Genomic DNA, 22,038 nt, shown 5'->3' with positions numbered 1-22,038 from the left:
CGCTGAGGCTGCGGGGCGGAGACGTCTGGCGCAACCTCGCCGTCGCCGTGGCGCTGCCGTACCTCAAGCGCCGCCTCGACGAGGCGCACGAGGTCGACGCCCCGCGCGCGCTGCTCGGCGCCGCGTACAACCGGCTGCCCGAAGACCCGACGCTGCGGGACCGCGCGCGCCACGCCCTGCGCTGGTTCCTGCGCCGCGTGTACCCGGGCGTGCACGCGGCGTGCGCGCTGTGCGCGCTGGCGTTCAACCTCGCGTACCTGTTTGACGACAGCCGGTACCACAGCCCGCTGCTGTGGCTGGTCGGGACGCGCGTGCGGCGCATGACGGGCGCGGACTACAGGGCCATCGAGGAGCTTGCTGCCTCGTCGGCGGGCAAGAGCGCGGGCGGCCGCGGCGGCTCGCCGCCCGGCCTGCGGGCGCTGCTCGCGTCGCCGCGGGAGCTGGCCGGGCGGGCCGCGGCGGGCCTGTCCGTGCTGCTGCCGACGAGCATCTTTGCGCTCAAGTTCCTCGAGTGGTGGCACGCGTCCGACTTTGCCAAGCAGCTGTCGCGCAAGGCGGCCGAGTCGCTGGAGCTGCCGCCGCCGGTGGTGTCGGGCCTGCCGGACGGGTCGCTGAAGGGGATCCTCAAGAAGAAGAAGAAGAAGATTGCGAACGACGACGGCGACGAGGAGGAGGGGGAGGGGGAGGATGACGGAAAGAAGAAGGGGGGAAAGGGGAAGCTGCACGGGGAGGAAGAAGAAGAAGAAGAAGAAGAAGAAGAAGTACTACCCATGGCCGAGAACGCGCCGATCGCGACGCCCTCGCTGCTGCCGATCCTGACGGTGCCCGCGCCCGCGGACTCGGAGCTGTGCCCCATCTGCGAGGGCGAGATCGCGACGGCGACGGCGTGCCAGACGGGCGTCGTGTACTGCTACGGCTGCATCCACCGGTGGGTGGCCGGGGAGCACCCGCGGCAGGAGGAGTTCATGGCCGACAAGGCGGGCCGGTGGGAGAGCGGGGAGGGCCGGTGCGCGGTGACGGGGCGGAGGGTGCTGGGCGGCACGGAGGGCCTGCGGAGGATCATGGTGTAAGTTAGGTAGTTCTGGAGGGAGGGAGGGAGGGAGGGTATTGATGATCATTGTACGATAATTTGTCCTTTTTTTCTTTTTTTTGGCTTCCCTTGCATGGAACCGGCGTTGGGGTTGCGTTGGGAGCATTGGGTTGGAAGCGAGTATGCACCCTAGAATGTATATGTACCGTTCTCCATTACGGGCTGCCTCCTATTGAGCGCCGTCCGCATTATAAACAAACTAAGATACACTTCAGAGACCATAGTGGCATTATACACACATTCCACCACATTCAACATATACACACCCTCTCACCCTGTCCTCACATGTCCACAATCTCCACCTTGCCGCCCAACTTCCCCGTGTTGCCCAGCATCTGGCCCGCGTTGACCATGAGGCTGGCCTGGTTCGTCCCGGGCCCCTGCATGAGCACCTTGAATAGCACGCTCTCGAGCCCGTGCAGCAGCACGCGCAGGGCGTCGAGCCAGGCGGGGCCGGGCACGAGGTCGCGCAGGGGCCCGACCTGGACCTGGCCGCCGACCTGGTCGCGACGGCGGCGGGCCATGAGGGACTCGTAGGCGCGCTGGCAGTCGTCAAAGTAGACGGCCTCGCGGCCGCGGCCCCAGTGCACGTGGCCGAAGACGTGCAGGCGGGGGCGGACGCGCCAGACCTCGTCCAGGAGGCCGGCGCAGCCGAGGGAGAGGTCGAGGTGGTAGCGCTTTGTTTTGTAACGGTTTTTGTGTGAGCCAGCTCCCCTTCTGGGGTTGTGTGTGGGGGGGGTGGAAGGGAGGGAGAGAGAGAAGGGGAGAGAGAGAGAGAGAGAGAGAGAGCGAGAGAGAGAGAGAGAGATGCTTACGGGTGGGGTGTGGGTGATGAGGATGTCGGTGTTGCGCGGGATGGTGTTCTTCCACGGGTGCGAGTCTCGTTGGTATTCGAAACTGGTTTTTTCTTTTCTAAGTTTCCAATCCTGTCACGGCATGTTAAAATCTGAGAAAAGAAAAAACGCCCTACTCACGCAAAGGCATCCCCGTCGCCGCTGCACTTGGGGATGTCGCCGGCGCCGTACAGGTTCAGCGTCCGCCCGGACTTGAACTCGAGCGTCACAGCCTCGTGCTGCAGGTACCTGACGCCCCTGAAGTCCAGGGCCGCGCCGGTCTCCCGGTCCCGCTCCGACCGGGACTTGGGGTCGAACCAGCTGTCGTGGTTGCCGCACACGAGGACCTTGTGCTCGTGCGGCTGGGCGTGCAGCCAGTCGATCTGGCGCTGGATGTCGGCGGCCGTGCCGGCGTTGGTCAGGTCGCCGGCGTGGATGAGCAGGTCGCCGTCCGGCAGGGGGCGCACGATCTGGTCGTGCGTGTCGGACACGCAGACGACGCGGACGGGCAGGGTGCGGTGCGGGACGAAGGGCCGGCCGCGCAGGAAGAGGAGCAGGTGGTAGAGGCGCGTGACGAGGGCCTGGAGCGGGGAGGAGAGGAGGGCGTCCAGGACGGTCGGGGGCTCGAAGGGCCCTGTGCGGCGGAGGCCGAGGGTCTCGAGGAGGCCCATTGTCGTGCTAGGGGAGGGGGGCCTAAGTGGCACCTTGGGGGGGAGGGCAGTCTACTGCGGATTGTGATGGGGTTTATGGCCCTCCCTTCATTAGGTTTGGGGGTCTGGGTGTCTTCTCGGCTCTGCTCGGTTGAGTTGAGTCTACGTTCTTGATGATATGTCTTGCTCCGCATGCGGAGTGAGGTGCGGCGGTCGGTGGTGGTGCGGGAGGCGGCCGCGTTGAAACCACCAGGCTTCCTCCCCCACCCCACCCAAACTTCCAGCCAGTCCGGGGTTGCCGTTCACCGTTTCCAGCGTGTGGGTGCTGCGGTCAACCCCACTAACCGGGTACGCTATTACCACCTCTAGGCGATGATGTCAGCACTGGGAACGGGAGACAGGCCTTGGTTAACGGCGCACAAATCAAGGTTTGTGAGTTCAAGAAACGCGCAACGCAGAGCACTCAAGGCAGACGGCAGAAGGCAGGCAACTCAAGGGTCTTACAGTCATACAGGAGGATTCACTAGCTCGGAGTCAGGATATTGAAACACTTGTTTGAGAGCTACGTGTCCGGTCCTTCAACCCTGGGAATGATGGAATGACGATCCACCCAGGACTCAACGGTAGATCCAGAACTGAGATCCATCCAGACTGACTGCCGAAAGGGGACCCTGAACCTCATTACGTACTTGCCGAGGCGATGGACGATGGGTCATGCGATATTTGGATCTTGCATCCTGTCGTGCTTGTCTGGATCTCCAATTGATCTCGCCGCGTTGCACCGATCAAGAAGCTTCCAGGGCTGGCTGTGCCGCATTCCCGGAAGCTCGACGCACAGACCGGTGGGTCTACGGCCTGGCCGATCTGAAAAGACAGGGGGAGCAGTGGGAAGCTCCAGTGCTCGTATACGTAGCTGCCGTGCGTGGTGACGTTGGATCCCGCCTTTTCAGCTGCCCTGCCAAGACCCAACTTTCCTGGGCAAGCTTGCTCTGCGAAACCTTGATATCTCTGCCTACCTACCTAGGCGTCATCACCACCGCATTCTTTCTCCCTCTCCTACTTTTCCTACCTTTTTCTGCGAAGACGCTGCAGGTGCGCGATTGAATCCCCGAGCAGCATTCGCATCGTTGCCGCCAGTGACACTTGGGCTGCCAAGCTTTGGGAGCTGCGTCATGGACATCAAAGCCTTGTACAGCTCGGACAAGGACCACCCCGGCCTGAACTCCAATTTCAAGTGAGCATGCGAGCGACACCTCTCTCTGTGAGGGAAGCAAGACTGACGCGGTATACTCACAGCGTCGACTACGTGGTGCATTATGAGATCCCGCCCAACAGTAAGCCAACCATCATCCCTGGCTTGCGCTTGTTGCGCTTGCTTCGCTTGCCCACCTAACGCGGTAATCTTCGCAGACAGAGCCGAGGCCGAGGCCGCCTTTGTCCAGCTGATCGAGAACCTGGCCAACGCCGGCTTTGCCACGGAAGTGCGCCACGGCGACAAGACGTCCCTGCTCGTCTTCCTCAAGATCGCGTCCGACAAGCTGCTCCACCAGCAGGTCTACCGGTACCGCCTGCAGGACTGGTTGTACGGCGTGCGGAACTCGGCCCCCAACAAGGACCTCTCGCAGTACTTCCACGACGAGCCCATCTCCGACGCCGAGAGGCTGCGGCTGGCCTACCTGCTCATCACCAAGCCCAAGAACGAGGGCGGGGCCGGGATCACGCCCAGGAACGGCCAGTGGCGATACGTCAAGTCCGTCTTCCCCCTGCACGACCACAAGTTCAACCGCACCTGGCTCAAGCAGTGGAGCACAAAGTACCTCCTCGACGCGAGCGACATCAACGACATCCGCGACCGCTTCGGCGAGAAGGTGGCCTTCTACTTTGCCTTCCTCCAGTCCTACTTCCAGTTCCTGGTCTTCCCCGCCGCCTTCGGCCTGGGCGCCTGGCTCCTCCTCGGCCAGTTCTCCTGGGTCTACGGCATCACCAACTGCCTGTGGACCGTCGTCTTCTTCGAGTACTGGAAGCGGAAGGAGGTCGACCTGGCCGTGCAGTGGGGCGTGCGCGGCGTCTCCAAGATCCAGCTGCCGCGCTCCGAGTTCCAGTTCGAGCGCGAGGCCCAGGATCCCGTTACCGGCGAGATCGTCCGGCTGTACTCGCCGTTCAAGCGACTCCAGAAGCAGCTGTTGCAGATCCCCTTCGCTATTGCCTGCCTCGTCCTCCTTGGGAGCCTGATTGCTAGCTGCTTCAGCATCGAGATCTTCTTGGCCGAGGTCTACGATGGGCCCTTCAAGCAGTACCTGGTAAGGCCTGTCCCAGATCTTGGTTTGGACCACGGCTTACGACTCTAGGTCTTCCTTCCCACCGTCCTCCTGACCGTCTTCATGCCCGTCCTCACTACCATTCTCACCAGTCTGGCAGAGACCTTGACACACCTCGAGAACTACGAAACACAAGATGGTATGTCCTTGGAGAAAACAGGAGCACCCCAAAACGTCGGCTGACACTACCACAGCCCACCAGGCGTCATTCGTGCAAAAGATCTTTGTTCTCAACTTCATCACCTCGTACCTGCCCATCTTCCTGACTGCCTTTGTCTACGTCCCATTCGGAAAAGTCCTCGTCCCCTACCTGGACATCTTCAGAGTCACGGCGCAGAGGTTTGTCAAGGGTACCAAGATCGAGACCGAGGATTTCGAAATCGACCCCCACAGGCTTACCCAGCAGATGATCTACTTGACGGTCACCGCGCAGATTGTCAACTTCTTGCTGGAGCTCGTCTTGCCGTACGTCAAGCGCAAAGTCTTCAAGGCCGTTAAGGACGTTCAAGAAGACACGAATGGCAACGCCGCCCACGCCAAAGACCACCCCGAAGAGGCGGCGTTCCTGGAGAGGGTTCGAAATGAGGCCGAGCTTGATGTCTACGACGTTACTATTGACTACCGGGAGATGGTTGTGCAGTTTGGTAGGTCTTGAGCTGCAGCTGCTCCTCCGGGATATAGCAGGATACCGTGTACTGATATGCATCGCCAGGCTACCTGTCTCTCTTCTCCGTCATTTGGCCCCTCGCTGGCTGCTCCTTCCTGATCAACAACTGGGTCGAGGCTCGGGGAGATGCCATGAAGATTGCCATCTCCAGCCAGCGCCCGGTGCCGTGGCGCGGGGACTCGATCGGGCCCTGGCTCAACTCGCTCGGCTTCCTCTCGTGGCTCGGCAGCATCACGACCTCGGCCCTCGTCTTCCTCTTCCGCAAGGACCCCTACGGGCCCGACGGCTTCCCCTGGAACGTGAGGGTGTGGGCGCTGCTGCTCAGCATCCTGTTCGCCGAGCACCTGTACCTCGTCGTGCAGATCGTGGTGCGCAGCGCGATCGACAAGATGGACAGCCCCGGCCTGCAGAAGGAGCGGGCGCAGCGGTTCGCGCTGCGCAAGCAGCTGCTGGCGGAGACGCTGGGCGAGGCCGAGTCGGAAAAGGCGAGCGGGCCGTCGGTGGTGAGCGGGGCCGAGAAGATCACGCGCGAGGTGCTCGAGGAGGAGGCGCGGCAGGCGTCGATCAAGGGCCACGGGGCGCCCGAGGAGCTGTAAGTCTTGTGGCCTGTCTACTCAACTCACCTTGAGACGCCCAAGATGGGCGAGGGGGGCATGGGATGATGGATGGCTGACAAGAAGCTGCAAACAGGTTCTGGCTCCGGCAGCGGGGCACGTCGGAGACGGTGCAGATCGGGCGTAGCTATATTGCTGAGGTAAGTCTCTCATAGCTACGTGTGCGAGAGAGTGTTGGGAGACGAACTGCTAACGCCGGTGCAGCTCGCGGCCCATGACAACCACACCAAAAAGGCGTAAGCGGGAGGGTGATAGGGAATGTGCCCCATACGATCCAGCAGTAGCAGCATCAGCAGCAGCAGCCACGAAAAGTCTCGTGATTGGGGGTTGGGGGAATGCCCGGATTGCTTGTAATGAAAGGCAACAGGATGCGGTGCAGCCGGAAACACTGTTGCACGTCCCGCGGAATGAGTTATGACAAATTCAGGAAAGCGAATACAGCACAGCCGTTTTTTAATGAGAGATACTTTGTTCAACCCAGCAGCTGACTCGCTGCACCTATGAGATGCCCACAGGCCAACATGATCCCTCCCCTCCCCTCCGGTTCGACGGGTGAGCCGGGGTAGGCTGTCCTGTCAGTCGAGCCCGAGGCGCCACGAGTTCCTTCTAGAAGCTGTAGAACAAAGGGGGGGTGTGTTGCATCCTGGCCGGAACCCTTCCCCAGCGCAGCAGTGCGCCCCTGCAGGGGCAAGAGGCAGACAGACTGATCTTCGATGAGGATGGGGCTGTCACGAGGGCAGTGACGTGCTGTGGTATTAGTTACGGAGTATGTGTGAAGGCAATGAACCCTCGCGTTGTCTCAGTCCATCCTTTCTGATTGATGGTGGTGTCGATGGTGGAAGTGCGGCGAGTGGATACGGGATACAAGCCCCTTGTGCTCAGACGCTAGGGACAGGGAGAGCCCCGCAACGGCTTCCTAACCACAAAAGCTTGGCGTGGCTTAGGGGAAAGGCAGATTGGGCCAAAGCTCGTCGCCAATCACATCTCTGGATTCGACATCGTGCCCTCGTTCTCCAACGCTGGCAGGCTGGACGCCGCGACAGAAAACCTCCCATCCAGCCACGAAGAAATCCAGGGACCTTTTTGATACATCCCGGCCAAGGGTTGCATCGCCCTCAAGCTAGTCAATGGAAGACCGAGTGGCGTCTTCTTTTCTTCTATTCCATTCTTGGTTTCGTACGTACGGAGTAGCTTCGAAGCTCACCCGTCCGTTCCTACCTACTGCCTGCCTGCCCGAGGCGAATGGTGTCCGCATGGTGCTTTGCCGCCTTCATACCTGGGCAATTGGCTGCTGCTGTGCCTCGTTTTGAGTCTGGCACTGGCCTGTGGACGTGAGAACCCGGCAATTGCTGCCGAACCAGAGCCGGCCAACATCATGAAGATGTCTGGATAAACAGCCACATTGTCTTGCGTTCTGCGGGTTGCAACTGTCTCAAGTCCACCACCACCACCACCACCACAGGCAGTGGGTACCTAGCATCAAGGTAATATCAACCCCTCCTAAGTGGGGGAGAGTCCTATTTATTAACCTTGCAGAGCATGTACAAGTATGTCCATCTCTTCGGTGGGGGTTGAGAGAGACCTGCAGACTGGACATGGTACCTACTCCTCGCCAGCTGGAGGGTTCTGTCGACAGGCCCCCAGGAACAGGACTCGGATCATGCACGGAATTTGATATGTGCAGGAATGTCTTGGAAGGACACATCCACCCGCACACAAAGTGGAGGTGTGTGCCTTTTCGGCTCACGAGACAGACCACCACTCCAGCTCTGCCTCGTCGATGCGAGCTAAGGAGGCGAGTGAAGCATGGCCTTTTAAGAATCGGTCTTGCAAATCCAGCATAGCCTCCCTCGCTCTCCGTCTGTCTACTAGAGATCTAGAGGCTGTTCTTAGCGAAGCTAACCGGGTAGCTTCCGCCTTGGACACGCCCGAGACCCATTGGCCCGGGTGATAGCTTCAGGTATGTGGAGGTGAGACTGAGCCGACTTGCTCCAGTATTCTGCACAAACTGGCTTCCTTACCCACCACACCCTTCTTCTCTTGTTCCCTGTCCATCAGCCTCACGCACGCATTGGCTTAGCTATGCAGTCCGGACAGCGTCTAAGGCAAAGTGAATATGGAGCCCCCAAGGAACCTGGCTCTGCGCTTGACCCAACTACGTAGGCCTCTAGGGTCTTGCATCTGGTGTGCTGCTGCTTGGCCTGGCTGTTCAACGGTCCTGTTCAATCACACGCGCACATGTGCTCGTCTCTTGGCTTTTGCTCTGCAGACGCACACACGCCGGCACAGCCATTTCTCCTTCGTGTCTTTTCTTCTGCTTCTCTTCTTTTGACCATCTGACCGTTCCCTTCGCTGCCTTTCGTCATTGCCGGGAGCTGTGTTGCCGTGGGTGCCTCTTTGACTCATAGCTACTCTCTCTCTCTCTCTCTTCCATACTTGTATCCAGAGCTTGAGCTGTCTGTGGTCCCTGCTTTTCTCCGCACTGAGACCTTGTCTGTATCCTCCCCCACCATTCTAGGCGAAAGACAGGCGAGATCTGTTGTCTCTGCTGTCGCATGTCTTTCTTTCCCACAACATACTGTACCTCCACGAGCGATCAATCACAACTTCAACGGCTCTGGCGGTGCTCCGCGCTAGAAGACGAATAACCATTTCATACGGAGCCTTTAACCATCGAGCCTACCGGTGTCTGTACCCCATATAGGATCCGTCCTTTTCAATACCACCCCCCCGCCGGGTCCCGGCGCAAAACACACCTTGTACAGCTCCGGTGGCCCTCTATACCACACTGCCCATTCGCGCCATGGATCAGGCCGTGCGCGACCTCGTCGTCACGCCCTTTGGCGAGATCGTGGCCAAGGCCAAGGTCGCGGCGGGCAACGTCGCCGAGGCCGGAGACGACGCGCCGCCGCAGATGGGGAAGGCGGCGCAGAGCCTGCAGAGAGAGGGCGAGCGCGCGCTCAAGAAGATCGAGCCGCTGTGCGTCAAGCACCTCGCCGAGTACGGGGCGAGCTTCCTCGACGAGCTGAGGGCCAACGGTACGTTCTTTTGAGTGATGTCGACTGTGGCATCCGTGAACCTATGAGCAGCTGTATGAGATTGCGACTATGTAGGGCAGAAGGAAGGCAAGCAAGCGTCAGGGAAAATCATAAAACAAACTAACTCTCTGTGTGTGTTGTCGTGACAGGCGAGATCGCACACTTTCGAAACGAGCTCAACGACCTGCTCTGGGAGTTTGACGACTACGTCGAGACGGACGACTTTGACGCCGACAAGTTTGCCGAGCTGCAGGCGCTGTCGCGCAAGGCGGCGCCCAAGATTGTCGACATCCTCATGTGCATGAAGCTGCAGCCCGCGCCGAAGCCGGAGCAGCAACAGCCACAGCAGCAGCAGGCGCCGGTCATCGTGGCGGCGCCCAGCTCCTTACCGCAGAAGGAGGACGAAGGGGTCTCGCTGGCGCCTGTCATCAGCACCGAGGACGAAAGCGATGCGAAGAAGCCAGCAGGGAAGTCAGATCCCCGCCGCGAGATCAAGCTGGTCATGGGCGCCAGATCCGGACCCGACCTAGGTCTGAACGGCGACGCCAACGAGGCGCAGAACATGGCGGTGACCCCCAGGACGCCGCACGCCGAGGCCGCGCCGGGCGCAGAGGTCGCCGTCGTCGAGGCTATCGAGACGGCCGCACCGCGCGAGGGCCTGCCCGAGGCGCCTGATGTCGACCCCTGGTCGATCGGCCCGGCTCCGGCCGTGGGGAGTCCCGACAGTGACGACGGCGACATGACCCGCCGGGAGGCTGTCACGTCACGGCCGGACTCGCCTACGATACCCTACGCCGTAGCCGTCTCGCCCACAGCCAATGACTTCAAGAAGCGCTTCGAGCCCAATGCTCCGCTCCCTGCCCTTCCGGCGCCGTCGAACCGGAGCGTCCGCGAGGGCGCAGCTACTAACGGCAGGCCGCCGACTTCTTCGGGGACTAACGGTATCAACAGCACTTACGTCGTCTCGCCACTTCTACGTGCCAAGGATGCCCGGTCGCCCACTTCGCCGAGCGGGTATTCCGCGCCGCCGAGCTACAACGACCTGGTGCACCAGTCCTCGTGGCCGCTCAACGGCGGACATGGCCAGCACCAGCATCCTGCACACCAACACCAACAACAGCAGCAGCAACATTACAACGGCGCCGCGGTAGCCAGCATGCTGCCCAGCGGCAAGCAGCACCAGCACCAGCGCCGCTCCGGCGAGCACGTCCTGCCGTCCGACTCGTCGTCGCGCTACTCGCAGGCTAGCAGCTCGGCCGCCGAGTCGCGGGGCAGCTCCGTCTTTGACCACCAGGAGCAGCGGCACACCATGTCGTCCGCGACGGCGAGCCCCGTCATGCCCGCGGCGCGGACGTCGAGCCTGCCCGGCTACGCCGGCGGCGGTGCCAACGGCGGCGGGCAGGCGGCGGGGAGCCCGCGCCTGCGCATGTCGGCCTCCTTTGGCCGGTTCCCCGAGTACAGCATGCCGTCCCCTGCCCTCCGGCCGCACTACGAGGAGGAAGCCGAAGGAGACGGGGACGGGGTCGAGGTCGTGACGCTGTCGCCGCTGCGGAACGGGGCGGACTTGGAGCCCGTGCCGACGAACGGGATCGAGGTCGACTCCGGGCTGATTCCTGTGCCGCCGCAGCCGGCGGGAGGGGAGGGCGGCGGAGGGGCGGAGGGCGGCGATGCGCCGCCGCCGTCGGATGTGCCGATCCGGGAGGCGGATACGAATATCACGCTTGAGAGCTCGTTCTTCCTGATGAGGGGGTTCTGCGTGGGCGCGCGGGAGTGTCAGAGGGGTGGGATGGGGGTGAAGCAGACGAGGAAATTGGTATGTCTTGAGTGTTTGATTCACTTGGGTGTGTTGGGTGGAGTAGTATTGTGCTGACATTGTGTGCAGGGCTTCGGTGGAGGGTCGGCGGTAGCGGCCAAGTGTAAGCACTGCTCGTATGAGCTCGAGTGGAAGCAGGTTGAGGCGGATAAGCTGGGATATGGTGAGGCCTTCATTCCCCTGAAAAGGCTGCGCAAGCCAGACAGACATCTAACCCATCATCCCGCAGAGACCGCAAACTACGTCTCCCAGGACATCGGCTTCCGGCTGCGTATCCTCTCCAAGTGCCACCTGCGCTCCAAGAACATGGAGGACCAGAACTACGGCTGCCCCTTCTGCCTGCAGCAGGGCCGGACCAACGAGGAGAGCGACCCGACCGTCTTCTTCTCGCAGAAGGAGCTCTTTGCCCACTTCGCGCGGCACCCGCGGCCGCTGCCGGCCGTGCCCTACCTGACCGTCATCGAGGAGGCCGAGATCCCGGATCAGTACCGCAACGACTACGACCTGCACTTCACGAAGCGGCAGCCCGTGCGCTCGGTCATGGAGGGCCTGGGCAGGGAGCTGTCGATGCTGCCCACGGCGACGGCGGTCGAGACGGTCCGCCGGTCGACGACGGGCGGCGGCGGCAGCAGCAGCAGCAGCAAGATCCCGCCGGACCGGCACACGCCGCTGCAGTTCGCCGTGGGCGCGCGGATCGTCGGCGTCGAGTTCCCGGCCAAGTACCACGGCGAGTGGGCCGTCGGGTGGGCGGACAACGTGCGGGCGCCGTTCCCGGCCGACGCGGTCAAGCTCGACGAGCCGCCGGCGCTGAGGGCGGCGGCGGGGGACAGCAACGCGACCGCAGCGGGGAGCATCAAGGCGCTGCAGGGCGCCAGCTCGCTGTCCGCGGTCGTGCGGTGGAAGTTTGCGCACAAGGACCGGACGGCGGACTGGCTCAAGCTGGAGAAGGGGGACGTCATTACGAACATACAGTGTAAGCTTTTCTCAATGTTTCTTTTCTTGTCTTGCACACATATATACGCACGCACGCACGCACGCACGCCATCAGGAATTTCGGTTTTTTTTTTGCTTTTCCTGACATGACACTAATCAATAAATAGGGGCCTACCCGGGACACTGGTGCTGGGCGGGCACAAACTCCAAGGGCCGGTGGGGCATCTTCCCGCAGTCGCACATCGAGCCCAACTCCCTCATGGACGGCGACCGGGGGAAGAAGAAGGGCGGCCGGGCCGGGGCCTCCGCCGTCGATCACCGCGACGACGACGTGCGGAGCGTGTCGAGCTCGGAGCGCAAGGGGTCCGGGGCGGGCGGCAAGCTGCTGTCGCGCATGTCGGTGCGGCGCACGGCCACGTCGAGCAGCCAGGAGACGGCGCACCCGCCGGCGCCTTCGTCGAGGCCGACTTTTAGCTAGTCGAAGGCGGAAGCTTGTGGATCTCTTTGAGATTCTGATGAGGACGTCAAGGACGCATTTGGGTTTTTGCATGCCGCCGGTAATTCTCCGGCGTTGGATGTTTGGACTGATTAATCAGGGCTGGGCAAGGGACTCAGAATTGGAGGAGCTCGGGATGGATTTCCTGGTGGTCAGAGCATTTCTGACTGTGGGACAATGACGACTACGACTCTCGTTTGACTGCGATAAATACCCTTTCGTACGGATTGAGATGTATGTATTATATCAGATAGACTTTGCAGGACATGGGAGGTTTGATTTTAGAATCTCGAGAGAACAAGAGATAACTCCAGCATGACATGAAGATACCAAGAAGAAAGTTCTGATCTGAGCCCTAAACGGGAATATCATGCCTTCAGAGAACGCAGGATGCTGCGAGCACCGACAAACTCGAGCTCGTCCATCGTCTCGTTCCACAGCCTCTCGGTCACCCTGCGGCCCTCGGGCGTGTACAAGAACGACGCGAATCTAGCAGAGACATCTTGTGTTAGCACCTGGGTCTCACTTCCACTAATTCACCTGCATGCAGTACGCAGCAACACTCACGGATGGATCTTCCAGCTCATCAGGAAGCACCCGTGCGCCGCCTTGCCGTGGTGCACGATCCCGTCCACGAGGCAGCTCGCTCCCACGCGCGGCTCCCGCCCCGTCAGCGCCCCAAACAGCCACGCCGCTCCCCTGACGGCGGCGTTCCCGTCGCGCGCCAGGCTCGTGCCCCGGCACCACGCCGGGTCCGCGATGTCGACCACCACGTCGTCGGCATCGACGCGGTCGACGAGCTCCCAGAGGAACATATGCATGAGCAGCTTGCTCGAGTCGTACGCGTCCTGCGCGTCGTGGCCCGCCTTCTCGTCCAGGGCCCGGAGCAGCGGGTCCGCGCCGCGCTTGGAAAACTTGGCCGCCAGGGCCAGCGCCGCGCCGGCGAAGGTGACGCGCGCGGGCTCGTCGTGGGCTCGCCTCTTGGCCTTCATGATCGGCAGCAGCAGGACGGCGAGCAGCGCCTGGGAGAGGTAGTTGACCTGCAGGCACTCCTCGTGGCCCGTCGCCGGGACGGCGTGGTACCCCATGCGGAACACGCCGGCGTTCAGCAGCGCGATGTCGATGCGCGCCGGGTGCGCCTCGCAGCGGGCGGCGAAGGCGCGGATCGAGTCGTACGAGGCCATGTCCAGGGGCCACACCTCGACGGTGGCCTCGGGGGAGAGCGCGCGCATCTTCTGCGCCGCGGCCTCGCCGCGGTCCGGGGAGCGGCAGGCGAGGATCAGGCGCGCCAGGCCGAGGCCCAGGAGCTGCAGGGCCGCTTCGTAGCCGAGCCCCGTGTTGCCGCCCGTCACGACGGCGGTCTTGCCGGCGAGGGAGACCGCGCGCTTGTCGGGCCAGACGGGCTTCTCGCGGAACTGGTTGTTCCAGAAGACCTTGGCGAAGGAGACGGTGGAGGGCGGGAGGTCCTTGGAGCCGGTCATCGTGGTGAGTGGGTGCGTGTGTGCCGTGACTGGCTGCGTGTAACTCCTGTGAAGAGTGTGCGTCCGGAAATGATGTGAGAATGAGATATCTGAAGAACACGACTACAAGGGGTTCCTGCATCTTGCTATATAAATATTGTCTCGGGTTTGAGAGATTCATGATCCGGAATTCAACGATCCCGAGCATGGCACCGGACATACATCGAAGATCAGGAGCCAGCGCGACATAAAGTCCACGGAATAGCACTCTCGCAGTTTGACACTCTTTAACCCTTTTCAGGTACTGATATCATTCCTTCCCTGTACAATATGCTTTGCCACGATATCGTTACCGTTCCTCGTCATGTCTTCCAACATAACCGGCACACTATGCCCGAATAGGGACACAATATCAAAGTCCGGGAGGCCCCACATGTCCGGCCGGGCCAAGACCGGGCGTAGATTGGCTAACCCGACTTGGGCATCGCAACACTAAACTCAAACTGGAATATAATATCAATTGTGCCACTGGTGAAGTATCCGTGAGAAGGGACGAGGTTGAATAGAACCTCTCACATTTTCTGACCAGGCCAGTAGATTATTTTGGGATGCTCGGGGTGTCCTGTGAGGGCCTCGTCCACAAAGGAACAACATGCATAGCGCTAGGCCCGATCTGCGTCGGAGGCGCATTTGGGCAGTTTGCATTTGCTGACACTGCCCAGTCTTGCATCGGGGGGTGTCACGCTGTGCATGGGTATCACTCAGGATTAACGTGTCTGCTGACGTTGCACCCCAGGCATTTGTGGCCTTTGAGGCTGAGCCTCCAAAGTGTAGATGTGTTTGTTGCAACCTGTCTTTCCCCATCCTCAACTGGTCCGGTTTTGATACTTTTTTCCAGCGTAGAGAGCACATGTCTTTCAGACAAACAATCTAGAAGTGAGCGTGCAATACGAATCGCCCCCAACGCCCCTTCATGGATCCTTGTCAGGCTGCCAGTAGCATCTACGGAGCCCTAGATGATGGCCGATCGGAAATCCGAGCTCTTTCTTTGAACTCTGGGGACTTCGACGACCCGATCTCCTGCTCCCTACAGGTCGTTTCATTGCAGGACCAACCGATATACCGAGCACTGTCCTACGTCTGGGGTACTGCTCCGCCAAACATCACCATCAGTATCAATGGTCACGAAACGCAAATCACGCCCAGCCTCGCAGCCACTCTTCGCAGAATAAGACACCCTGCGAGCTCTTCAGCCACCGCTGACGGCTCGTTGATATGGATCGACGCTATCTGCATCAACCAAGCAGATCTCGCCGAGCGAGGATCGCAGGTTAAGCTCATGGGCCGCATCTATCGGCAGGCTTCTCGTGTGCTGATCTGGCTGGGCGAAGGAACGGAGCATTCTGACTGGGCCCTGGATCGTCTGAATGACGCAAGCGTGAGATCCTCCCTCGTGACTTTGAAGACGGAGTCTCGGCAGCCCACGCTGGAGGAGATCAGAATCAAGATCATCATCGACCGCGATCTTGAAATGCGATCATATTGGACCCGGACCTGGGTGGTGCAGGAGATGGCGCTGGCCCAGAACGATCCAGTTGTCCACTGCGGAGGGAAATGCGTCCCGTTGTCTGTATACGTGGACAGCCGCAACAACCTGCCGTTCGACGCAACTGCCGTGCCGGGGATGATCTCGGAATGGAGACGGCTAGAGCTCGAAGTACCGCGCCATTCAGACGCCATCAAGGGCCGGGTTGGAGTCTCTTTTTTTCACGACTTTGCGCGAACCACGTACCGGGACTTTGGCGAGATCCCCATGGGCTGGGCTCTCAACGCGACGTCCGGGCTGTCCGCCACGGATGCCCGAGACAGAGTCTATGGAGTCCTGGGTCTGCTTCCGCCCAGCCAAGCGTCCCGTATCGAGGTCAACTACAAGCAGCATTACATGCGGACCGCGCAGGACGCGATGACTGTTGTCCTCACGTGTCCGGATCCCGATGCACTAGACTCCTTTACGACATTCAGCTTCCATCGGCCGGTGGATGAGTACCCGTCCTGGGTGCCTGACCTCGCCTTGCGGGAGTACGAGCATTGGACTTCTACGAAGGGCCTTAAGCATGCGCGGCACGCCTGGCGGTTCCCACAAAAGGCGGCCACAGCGGTGAGTGGCGATGTTCTGCGGCTGAACGTGGTTCGGCTGGACACCGTCGAAAAGGTTTTGGACATTTCTTTCAACCACGGTTGGGGTACAGAGTTCCGCGCAGGCTCTGGGCCGGGAATGGTTGACACAGAGCTGCTCAAGACAGCAGAAGCAATGGCAGACGAAGGCGCCCAAAGAGCGATCACCCACGATAAACGGATCGGTGCTCTGAGCCAGGCCAGGCACAAAGAGCCTATCTGGCTCTCCATGTGCTCCTGGCGGGACCTGGACGGGCGCGGCATGGCCTATTCCGGGCAGAGCCGGAACGACATGTGGCTTCCGGAGATACCGCGAGAAAGAGGGACGCTGTGGAACATCCTGCTCGGAAGGCAGGACATCCCAGTCGACTGGCTGGCTTCGTGCCCAGAGGGGCTGAGGAGCGACACACCAAAGCTGATGGCGGCGGTGCTGTCGCCGCTGCTGCACGCCATTCGCTCGCGCTGCAACGAAAGGCGTGCGTTCCTCACTGAAGCTGGCTTCTTCGGGGTGGGGTCCGGGCACATGGAAGTCGGCGATGTCGTTGCCTTCGTTGCCGGCACGTTCTACGCTTGGATTCTCCGTCCGCATCGAGATGGGTACCGCATGGTCGGGTTTGCGTATGCTTCGGGTCTGATGGACTGGGAAATACTGGATGAGGGCATGGAGCGAGGGACGTTACAGGAGGAGACCGTCAGGATCTACTAAGATGACATTAAAGGCAAATCGTGGATCCGAATATTTTGCGTGCTGAGTTGCTCTGGCATCATAGTTGTGACTTGTTGAACTCGCACGAAACATACCGTGACTTTTGTTGCTCCGATTTGGTATTGAAATGCGGGCTATTAACACTAAACCCAAATAGGAATATAATATCAATTTGCGCTACTGTGGGCTAAATAGTGTCATGTCAGCCACCATCTCAGACATCATCGTCTCGCTTCCGCTCTTCACCCTCCCCTGCCGGAACCGCGGGCTTTGCGTATCCCCGGTGGCGGCCCTAATTTACTTTTTTGTTTACCATTCTACTCTCTTCCTCCTTCGTGGGCTATGGACTGCTCATACTCTTTGACACTGTTTTCCGTTTGGAGTTAGTCGCGACACCCGTGAAGAGCAAGAGATATTGTAGACTGGACACGGTAAACCCTCGAAATGGCAACTGCCAAGCCGGCATGTAAGTAGATCCACAGAGGGGATTCGGGTCTATGGTTCCCCTTTCCAAAGGCAGAAACTGACAAGATACCGTGCCTAGCCTCCGCAGGGCTGCATTTCGTAGTTTCAACGGGCAGCGAGAAGCCGGACCCAGAGCTCCGCAAGTTCATCAGGAGCCATGTCATGCTGGGCAAGAACCTGGGCCGGCCGCGTCCCGACAGGAGGAAGAAGCGCAAGCCCGGGAGCAGCCAGTCCACGTCGGATACTAGCCCCAAGGGCTCTTCGCACCCAGACACGGACGTGATGACAATCCCTCCCAAGATTGGCTCCGTGACGTCCACCATAGAGTTCGCAGAGTTTCTTGAACCTGGAACTGTGGATATTGTCCTGAAACGTGAGTGTTCGCTTCCCTCCTTTCCTAGTTCGCCACTCTCAGCGGCTCCCAGCACTCAAGTCATCACTAACAAACGTCCCACGTCCATCTGGGGTGCATCGCTATTAGTATCCTCCATCTCCAAACAAATGATGTTTGTCCTCGAGCCCTGCATCCTCTTCGAGCGCCGGGCCGAGAACTGGGTGGCACCCCTGGCCTACGACCCGGTGTACCTCCACACCATGATCTTCGCGGCGCACTTCTACTTTGAAGCCTTCCTGCCGTGCATGCCGCCGTCGTCACCCTCCACAGTGGCGGCAGGGTCGACAATAGAGTCGGCGGCACGCGGCATGCGGTCGTCGGCGCCGCACTACGGGCGCGCCGTGCGCCTGCTGCGCGAGCGGCTCGAGGGTGACGCCAACGGCGGCGACGAGATGCGCCTCTGCGACACGACGCTGGCGGCCGTCATGACGCTCGCCAACGTCGCGCTGTTCACGGGCGACCTGCGGCTGGCGCGGCACCACGTCCAAGGGCTGGCGAAGATGTTTACGCTCAAGGGGTACGCGAGCATGCGGAGGAATTCGAAGCTGCTGCTTGAGATGCTGAGGTATGTGTGTCACGTAAGTTTGGTGAGGTAAAAGAGTGGCCAGACTGACGAAACCGCGATGGTGTAGGTCTGATATCGGTCTGTCGCTGCACACCGGCTCGAGGCCTGTTTTTCTTGACAATACCCTATTCCGAGGGCATCTAATTGCATATCCCGATTTTGGATCGATATTCGACCTACCAAAGAACATGGCAAATTCTATAGGCCATGCAGTTCCGATGACCGCGACAACAGCCTTCCCGACGGCGATGAACCCCGAACTAGTCCGAGTATGGACCGTGCTGTCAGACTTATGCGCCGTCGTCGAGCGCGCCGTGGCAACAAGGCAGTACATCACCACCGACGTGCTGCTCGACGTCATGGCCTCGACCATGTACAACCTAGCAGGCCTACGCTGCGAGCCCGCGTCGACCGACGAACTGCTGCGCCTCGGCCTGCTGGCCTTTTCCTGCAGCGTCTTTATGCACTGGAGAACCCTGGGTAGGTCCTTTGCGCACTTGGCGACCGAGTTCCGGAGCTGCCTTCAGGACCCGGCCGTTATGAGCCAGCTGTCGCCGGAGCTGTCAGTCTGGCTCCTGGTCATAGGGGCAGTCTCTGTGTTTGGTGTGACTGCTGATGATGATGGGTGGCTCAAGCCGCTACTACGAGATATGCTGGGAAGGTGTGAGATGCGGTCGTGGGAGGATGCACGGGGGTTCATGAAGTCTCTGCTGTGGATCGGCCTGGTGCATGATACTACAGGGGCCAGAGTGTTTGGTTCTGTTGGTGATGTTTGACAAGAAGGCGAAAAGGCAAAAGATCAAGGTGGATTGACGCAGAAGTAGACGATCAGGGCCCTTGTTATTATCTTTAACTGACTTAGGACGTCTTTTCCCTTTATGTCCTTTCTTTAGTCCTTGTGCAACACCCTCAAGCTCGTCACTACATTCATTGCGGAGTGAGGAAGGGATAGTAATGGCGTCGCTGTCCGCCAAACACTGGAAGTGCATGATCTCCGAGTAGCAGAGAGAGACACAGAGGGAACAAGGAAGGGGACCCTATTCGGCGTCAGCAAAAGCAACGCCAAGGGCTCGGCGAACCTACCTTGAACACCTCTTGCTCCACCTCAGGGGGATGACGCTCGCCCCAATCGCGAACAAACGCGGGGGTTTCTGCATCCGCTTGATCTCTTGGAGGGGGTTGTGGCGCCGGCCCTTGCCCGATCCCTTCGGGGCCGGCTTGACGATCTTGGCGGGGCTCTTCCGGGGGTGCTTGCCCGCATGAGCACCGAAAAATGTGGCCTTGCGGTCGGGGCCGCTGAGTTTGGTGTACAAATTCTCAAAGACTGACGGAGAGACACCATGAAACCTGAAGTAGTTAACGCCGTCATCGGTGCGCTGCTGAAGGCGCTGTAACAACCGGTCGAGCGCCTCGGCTTCTGAGAGGTGCGCGACGTCGTACTCGGCTGCAGGAAGGGATAATCAAATCAGTAGGCGAGTTTCGACAGTGGGCGCAAGAGGAGACCTCTCACCTTGCAGTTTGGATTTTGAGTGAAGACCTAGCTAGATACTGGTCGGGTTTGTGAATAGGTTTCATTATCTCTCCGAGTTCTGCCGCTGAACAACTTTTGTACTTCAGCCCCAAAGAAGCGACCAATCAAACACCTTTCTGGATTTGTGCTCTTGAATTGCTGCCCAACATTGAAAAGTGCATTTGCCTACCGAGCCCTAATTTGAGAATAGTGTAAGCCAATCAGGCATCATCGAGATCTCGCTCCGCATTGCTGCCTGATGCCAGTGTTTTCCGACCATACTTCACGCTTGGGGGCTTTTGAGAGAGATCAATTTCTTGACAAGGCTCGTAGCCAATTGTGTCGAAAGATTCGGCTGTTCTTACTTTTTTAAGATCCCTTCACCGAGGCTGCACGGCGAACATGCGGCTCCTCAAAGCAGAGACTTACCAGCTCTTTGAGGAGAATGACATCCCCAATCCTTTTCCTCAGTACGCCATTCTATCCCACACGTGGATATCTCCAAAAGATGAGATCACCTATCAGGATTTCAAACAAAGAAAGGGCGATATAGAAAATGGCATCTTCAAGCAAAATGGCTGGGCTAAGCTTCGAAGTTACTGTGATCGAGCGACCCGGGATGGCTGGGAGTGGGCTTGGATGGACACCTGCTGTATCGACAAAACCAACCCTGCAGATACGCAAGAGGCCATCAATGCCATGTTTCGTTGGTATCAAAATTCTGGTATATGCTACGCGCACCTCGGCGATGTGGATGTGAGCAAGGTTCTTGACAGCCAAGACTGTTTGGGAAGCGGTCAAGCAGATCTTGACACAGTCGCGGGCAAAAACAACGTGGCTGATCCTACCAGCTCTGCGCACATGGCTCTCCAGACCTTTCTACTTGAGGCCAAGTGGTTTACCCGTGGCTGGACACTGCAAGAGCTTCTTGCACCACCTTACCTCGTATTTGTGGACAAAAGATGGCGTCGGCTCGGCACACGCGAGAGCTGGGCGGAGGAGATCAAGAAAGTCAGCCGGATAGATCCACGGTACTTATCGAGCTTCGAGCCAACAGACTTCACATCGTGCTCTATCGCCATGAGATTATCTTGGGCTTCCCATCGAGAAACCACAATCGAAGAGGATGAGACCTATTCACTGCTTGGCCTTTTTGGAATCAGCCTGCCCCTGATCTATGGCGAAGGAAGGTGGCGCGCTTTCAACAGACTCCAGCGTGAGTTGATCAAGGTCTACAACGATGACTCGATTTTTGCTTGGAAGGTCGGGCAAGAAACAAACGTGCAGTTCTTGAACCTACAGCAGAATGGTACGATATCACTTACACGGAAATGAAATATTGCTGATCGACTGACCTTATTGCAAAGGTCGCGATACAGGACGGGGTATCCTGGCACCTTCAATTCGAGAATACTGGGACGCGTCAGAAATCGAAGCCTTTGGTCTCTACGACAACAGTTTTTCGATGACAAATAGGGGGTTGGAAATCATTTCTAAGCGCTGGAGACACAGCGTTGAATACGCCAGGTGCTTCATTCGTCTGAGTTGCGGTTCTGGACCTTCCCGTCGGATTTGCATTCCTCTTGAACACGTGGACGATTCTTATAGACGAATCCATCTTGGTGAGACCTGGGACATGGCAACGATTGATCTTGAAGCTTGGGTAGAAGAACCTGGGAGCCAACTCACTGTTGTCCGAGCCAGCAATCATACAAGCGTCTTGATATCGCCCTCAACTTTTGTATTACAATGGCCCGAGAAGATACACATAGGCAAGAAGTATCTTGTGGACTTCAGGACGTCTAATCACGGGGTAAAACTGAAGCCTCTGGATGTCCCTGGCTTGAGAGAATCCCATTCGACAGATGAAATCATCATGGAGGCCAACCAGCTGGTTTTCATCAACATTGAACTCGAAAACGACGAGATCAGATACTTCTACGATGTTGTCATTAACACGACTGAAAGAAATTTTCCTTCTATTGGTGTGCTCGCAAGAAGCGAAGCGCCTTGGGAACGGTTGGGAGACCCTCTTGAGCAAGACACTTACGAACATCTGGCGGAGTATCTTCATTTCAAAGTGTTGGACAATCCGACATATCCTGTCGTTGCGGTGGAAAACAGAGGTGACATTGTTCTTGGAGTTTGTCTATTTCCAAAACCTCGGCAAGAGAGACCACACTACCGAACCCTTGGAAAAGCCAAAACGGCAACTGCCAGAGAATACCTACTCAAAATCACGGTCGATCAGGGTAGCGATCATGAAGCAGAGATTTTGGAACATCACAGCAAGAGGAGAAGACAAGATTAG

General features: G+C 59.0%; 8 protein-coding genes across 8 annotated transcripts; 6 read left to right on the top strand and 2 right to left on the bottom strand.

The window, feature by feature from the left end:
- E0L32_001729 (uncharacterized protein) lies at positions 1-1,070 on the top strand (the record flags this gene model as incomplete). Its single annotated transcript, XM_031135840.1, has 1 exon — positions 1-1,070. A coding segment is annotated over one exon (1,070 nt), but the record flags the coding sequence as incomplete, so codon positions are not given.
- Positions 1,071-1,371: 301 nt separating this feature from the next.
- Positions 1,372-2,594, bottom strand: E0L32_001728 (uncharacterized protein; the record flags this gene model as incomplete). Its single annotated transcript, XM_031135839.1, has 3 exons — positions 1,372-1,807; positions 1,906-2,016; positions 2,065-2,594. 3 exons carry the CDS (start codon positions 2,592-2,594, stop codon positions 1,372-1,374), a joined length of 1,077 nt encoding a protein of 358 aa, XP_030990979.1.
- Positions 2,595-3,813: 1,219 nt separating this feature from the next.
- E0L32_001727 (uncharacterized protein) lies at positions 3,814-6,154 on the top strand (the record flags this gene model as incomplete). The annotated part of the gene is made up of 5 exons (XM_031135838.1): positions 3,814-3,907; positions 3,984-4,873; positions 4,922-5,030; positions 5,086-5,535; positions 5,604-6,154. The coding sequence occupies 5 exons, from the start codon at positions 3,814-3,816 to the stop codon at positions 6,152-6,154; spliced, it is 2,094 nt and encodes a 697-aa protein (XP_030990978.1).
- Positions 6,155-8,975: 2,821 nt separating this feature from the next.
- On the top strand, positions 8,976-12,434 carry E0L32_001726 (uncharacterized protein; the record flags this gene model as incomplete). The annotated part of the gene is made up of 4 exons (XM_031135837.1): positions 8,976-9,210; positions 9,360-11,023; positions 11,093-11,996; positions 12,124-12,434. 4 exons carry the CDS (start codon positions 8,976-8,978, stop codon positions 12,432-12,434), a joined length of 3,114 nt encoding a protein of 1,037 aa, XP_030990977.1.
- Positions 12,435-12,820: 386 nt separating this feature from the next.
- On the bottom strand, positions 12,821-13,933 carry E0L32_001725 (uncharacterized protein; the record flags this gene model as incomplete). The annotated part of the gene is made up of 2 exons (XM_031135836.1): positions 12,821-12,941; positions 13,020-13,933. The coding sequence occupies 2 exons, from the start codon at positions 13,931-13,933 to the stop codon at positions 12,821-12,823; spliced, it is 1,035 nt and encodes a 344-aa protein (XP_030990976.1).
- Positions 13,934-14,885: 952 nt separating this feature from the next.
- E0L32_001724 (uncharacterized protein) lies at positions 14,886-16,793 on the top strand (the record flags this gene model as incomplete). The annotated part of the gene is made up of 1 exon (XM_031135835.1): positions 14,886-16,793. One exon carries the CDS (start codon positions 14,886-14,888, stop codon positions 16,791-16,793), a length of 1,908 nt encoding a protein of 635 aa, XP_030990975.1.
- A 444-nt stretch (positions 16,794-17,237) lies between these two features.
- Positions 17,238-18,701, top strand: E0L32_001723 (uncharacterized protein; the record flags this gene model as incomplete). The annotated part of the gene is made up of 3 exons (XM_031135834.1): positions 17,238-17,259; positions 17,362-18,217; positions 18,431-18,701. 3 exons carry the CDS (start codon positions 17,238-17,240, stop codon positions 18,699-18,701), a joined length of 1,149 nt encoding a protein of 382 aa, XP_030990974.1.
- A 1,428-nt stretch (positions 18,702-20,129) lies between these two features.
- On the top strand, positions 20,130-22,038 carry E0L32_001722 (uncharacterized protein; the record flags this gene model as incomplete). Its single annotated transcript, XM_031135832.1, has 2 exons — positions 20,130-21,036; positions 21,095-22,038. 2 exons carry the CDS (start codon positions 20,130-20,132, stop codon positions 22,036-22,038), a joined length of 1,851 nt encoding a protein of 616 aa, XP_030990973.1.

The sequence above is a fragment of the Thyridium curvatum genome (genome assembly GCF_004353045.1).
Source record: "Thyridium curvatum strain D216 chromosome Unknown NODE_6_length_784332_cov_80.453264, whole genome shotgun sequence".
Taxonomy (NCBI): Eukaryota; Fungi; Ascomycota; class Sordariomycetes; order Thyridiales; family Thyridiaceae; genus Thyridium; species Thyridium curvatum.
The sequence above is the reverse complement of the archived record's forward strand: the minus strand, read 5'-3'. Positions and strand labels throughout refer to the sequence as shown.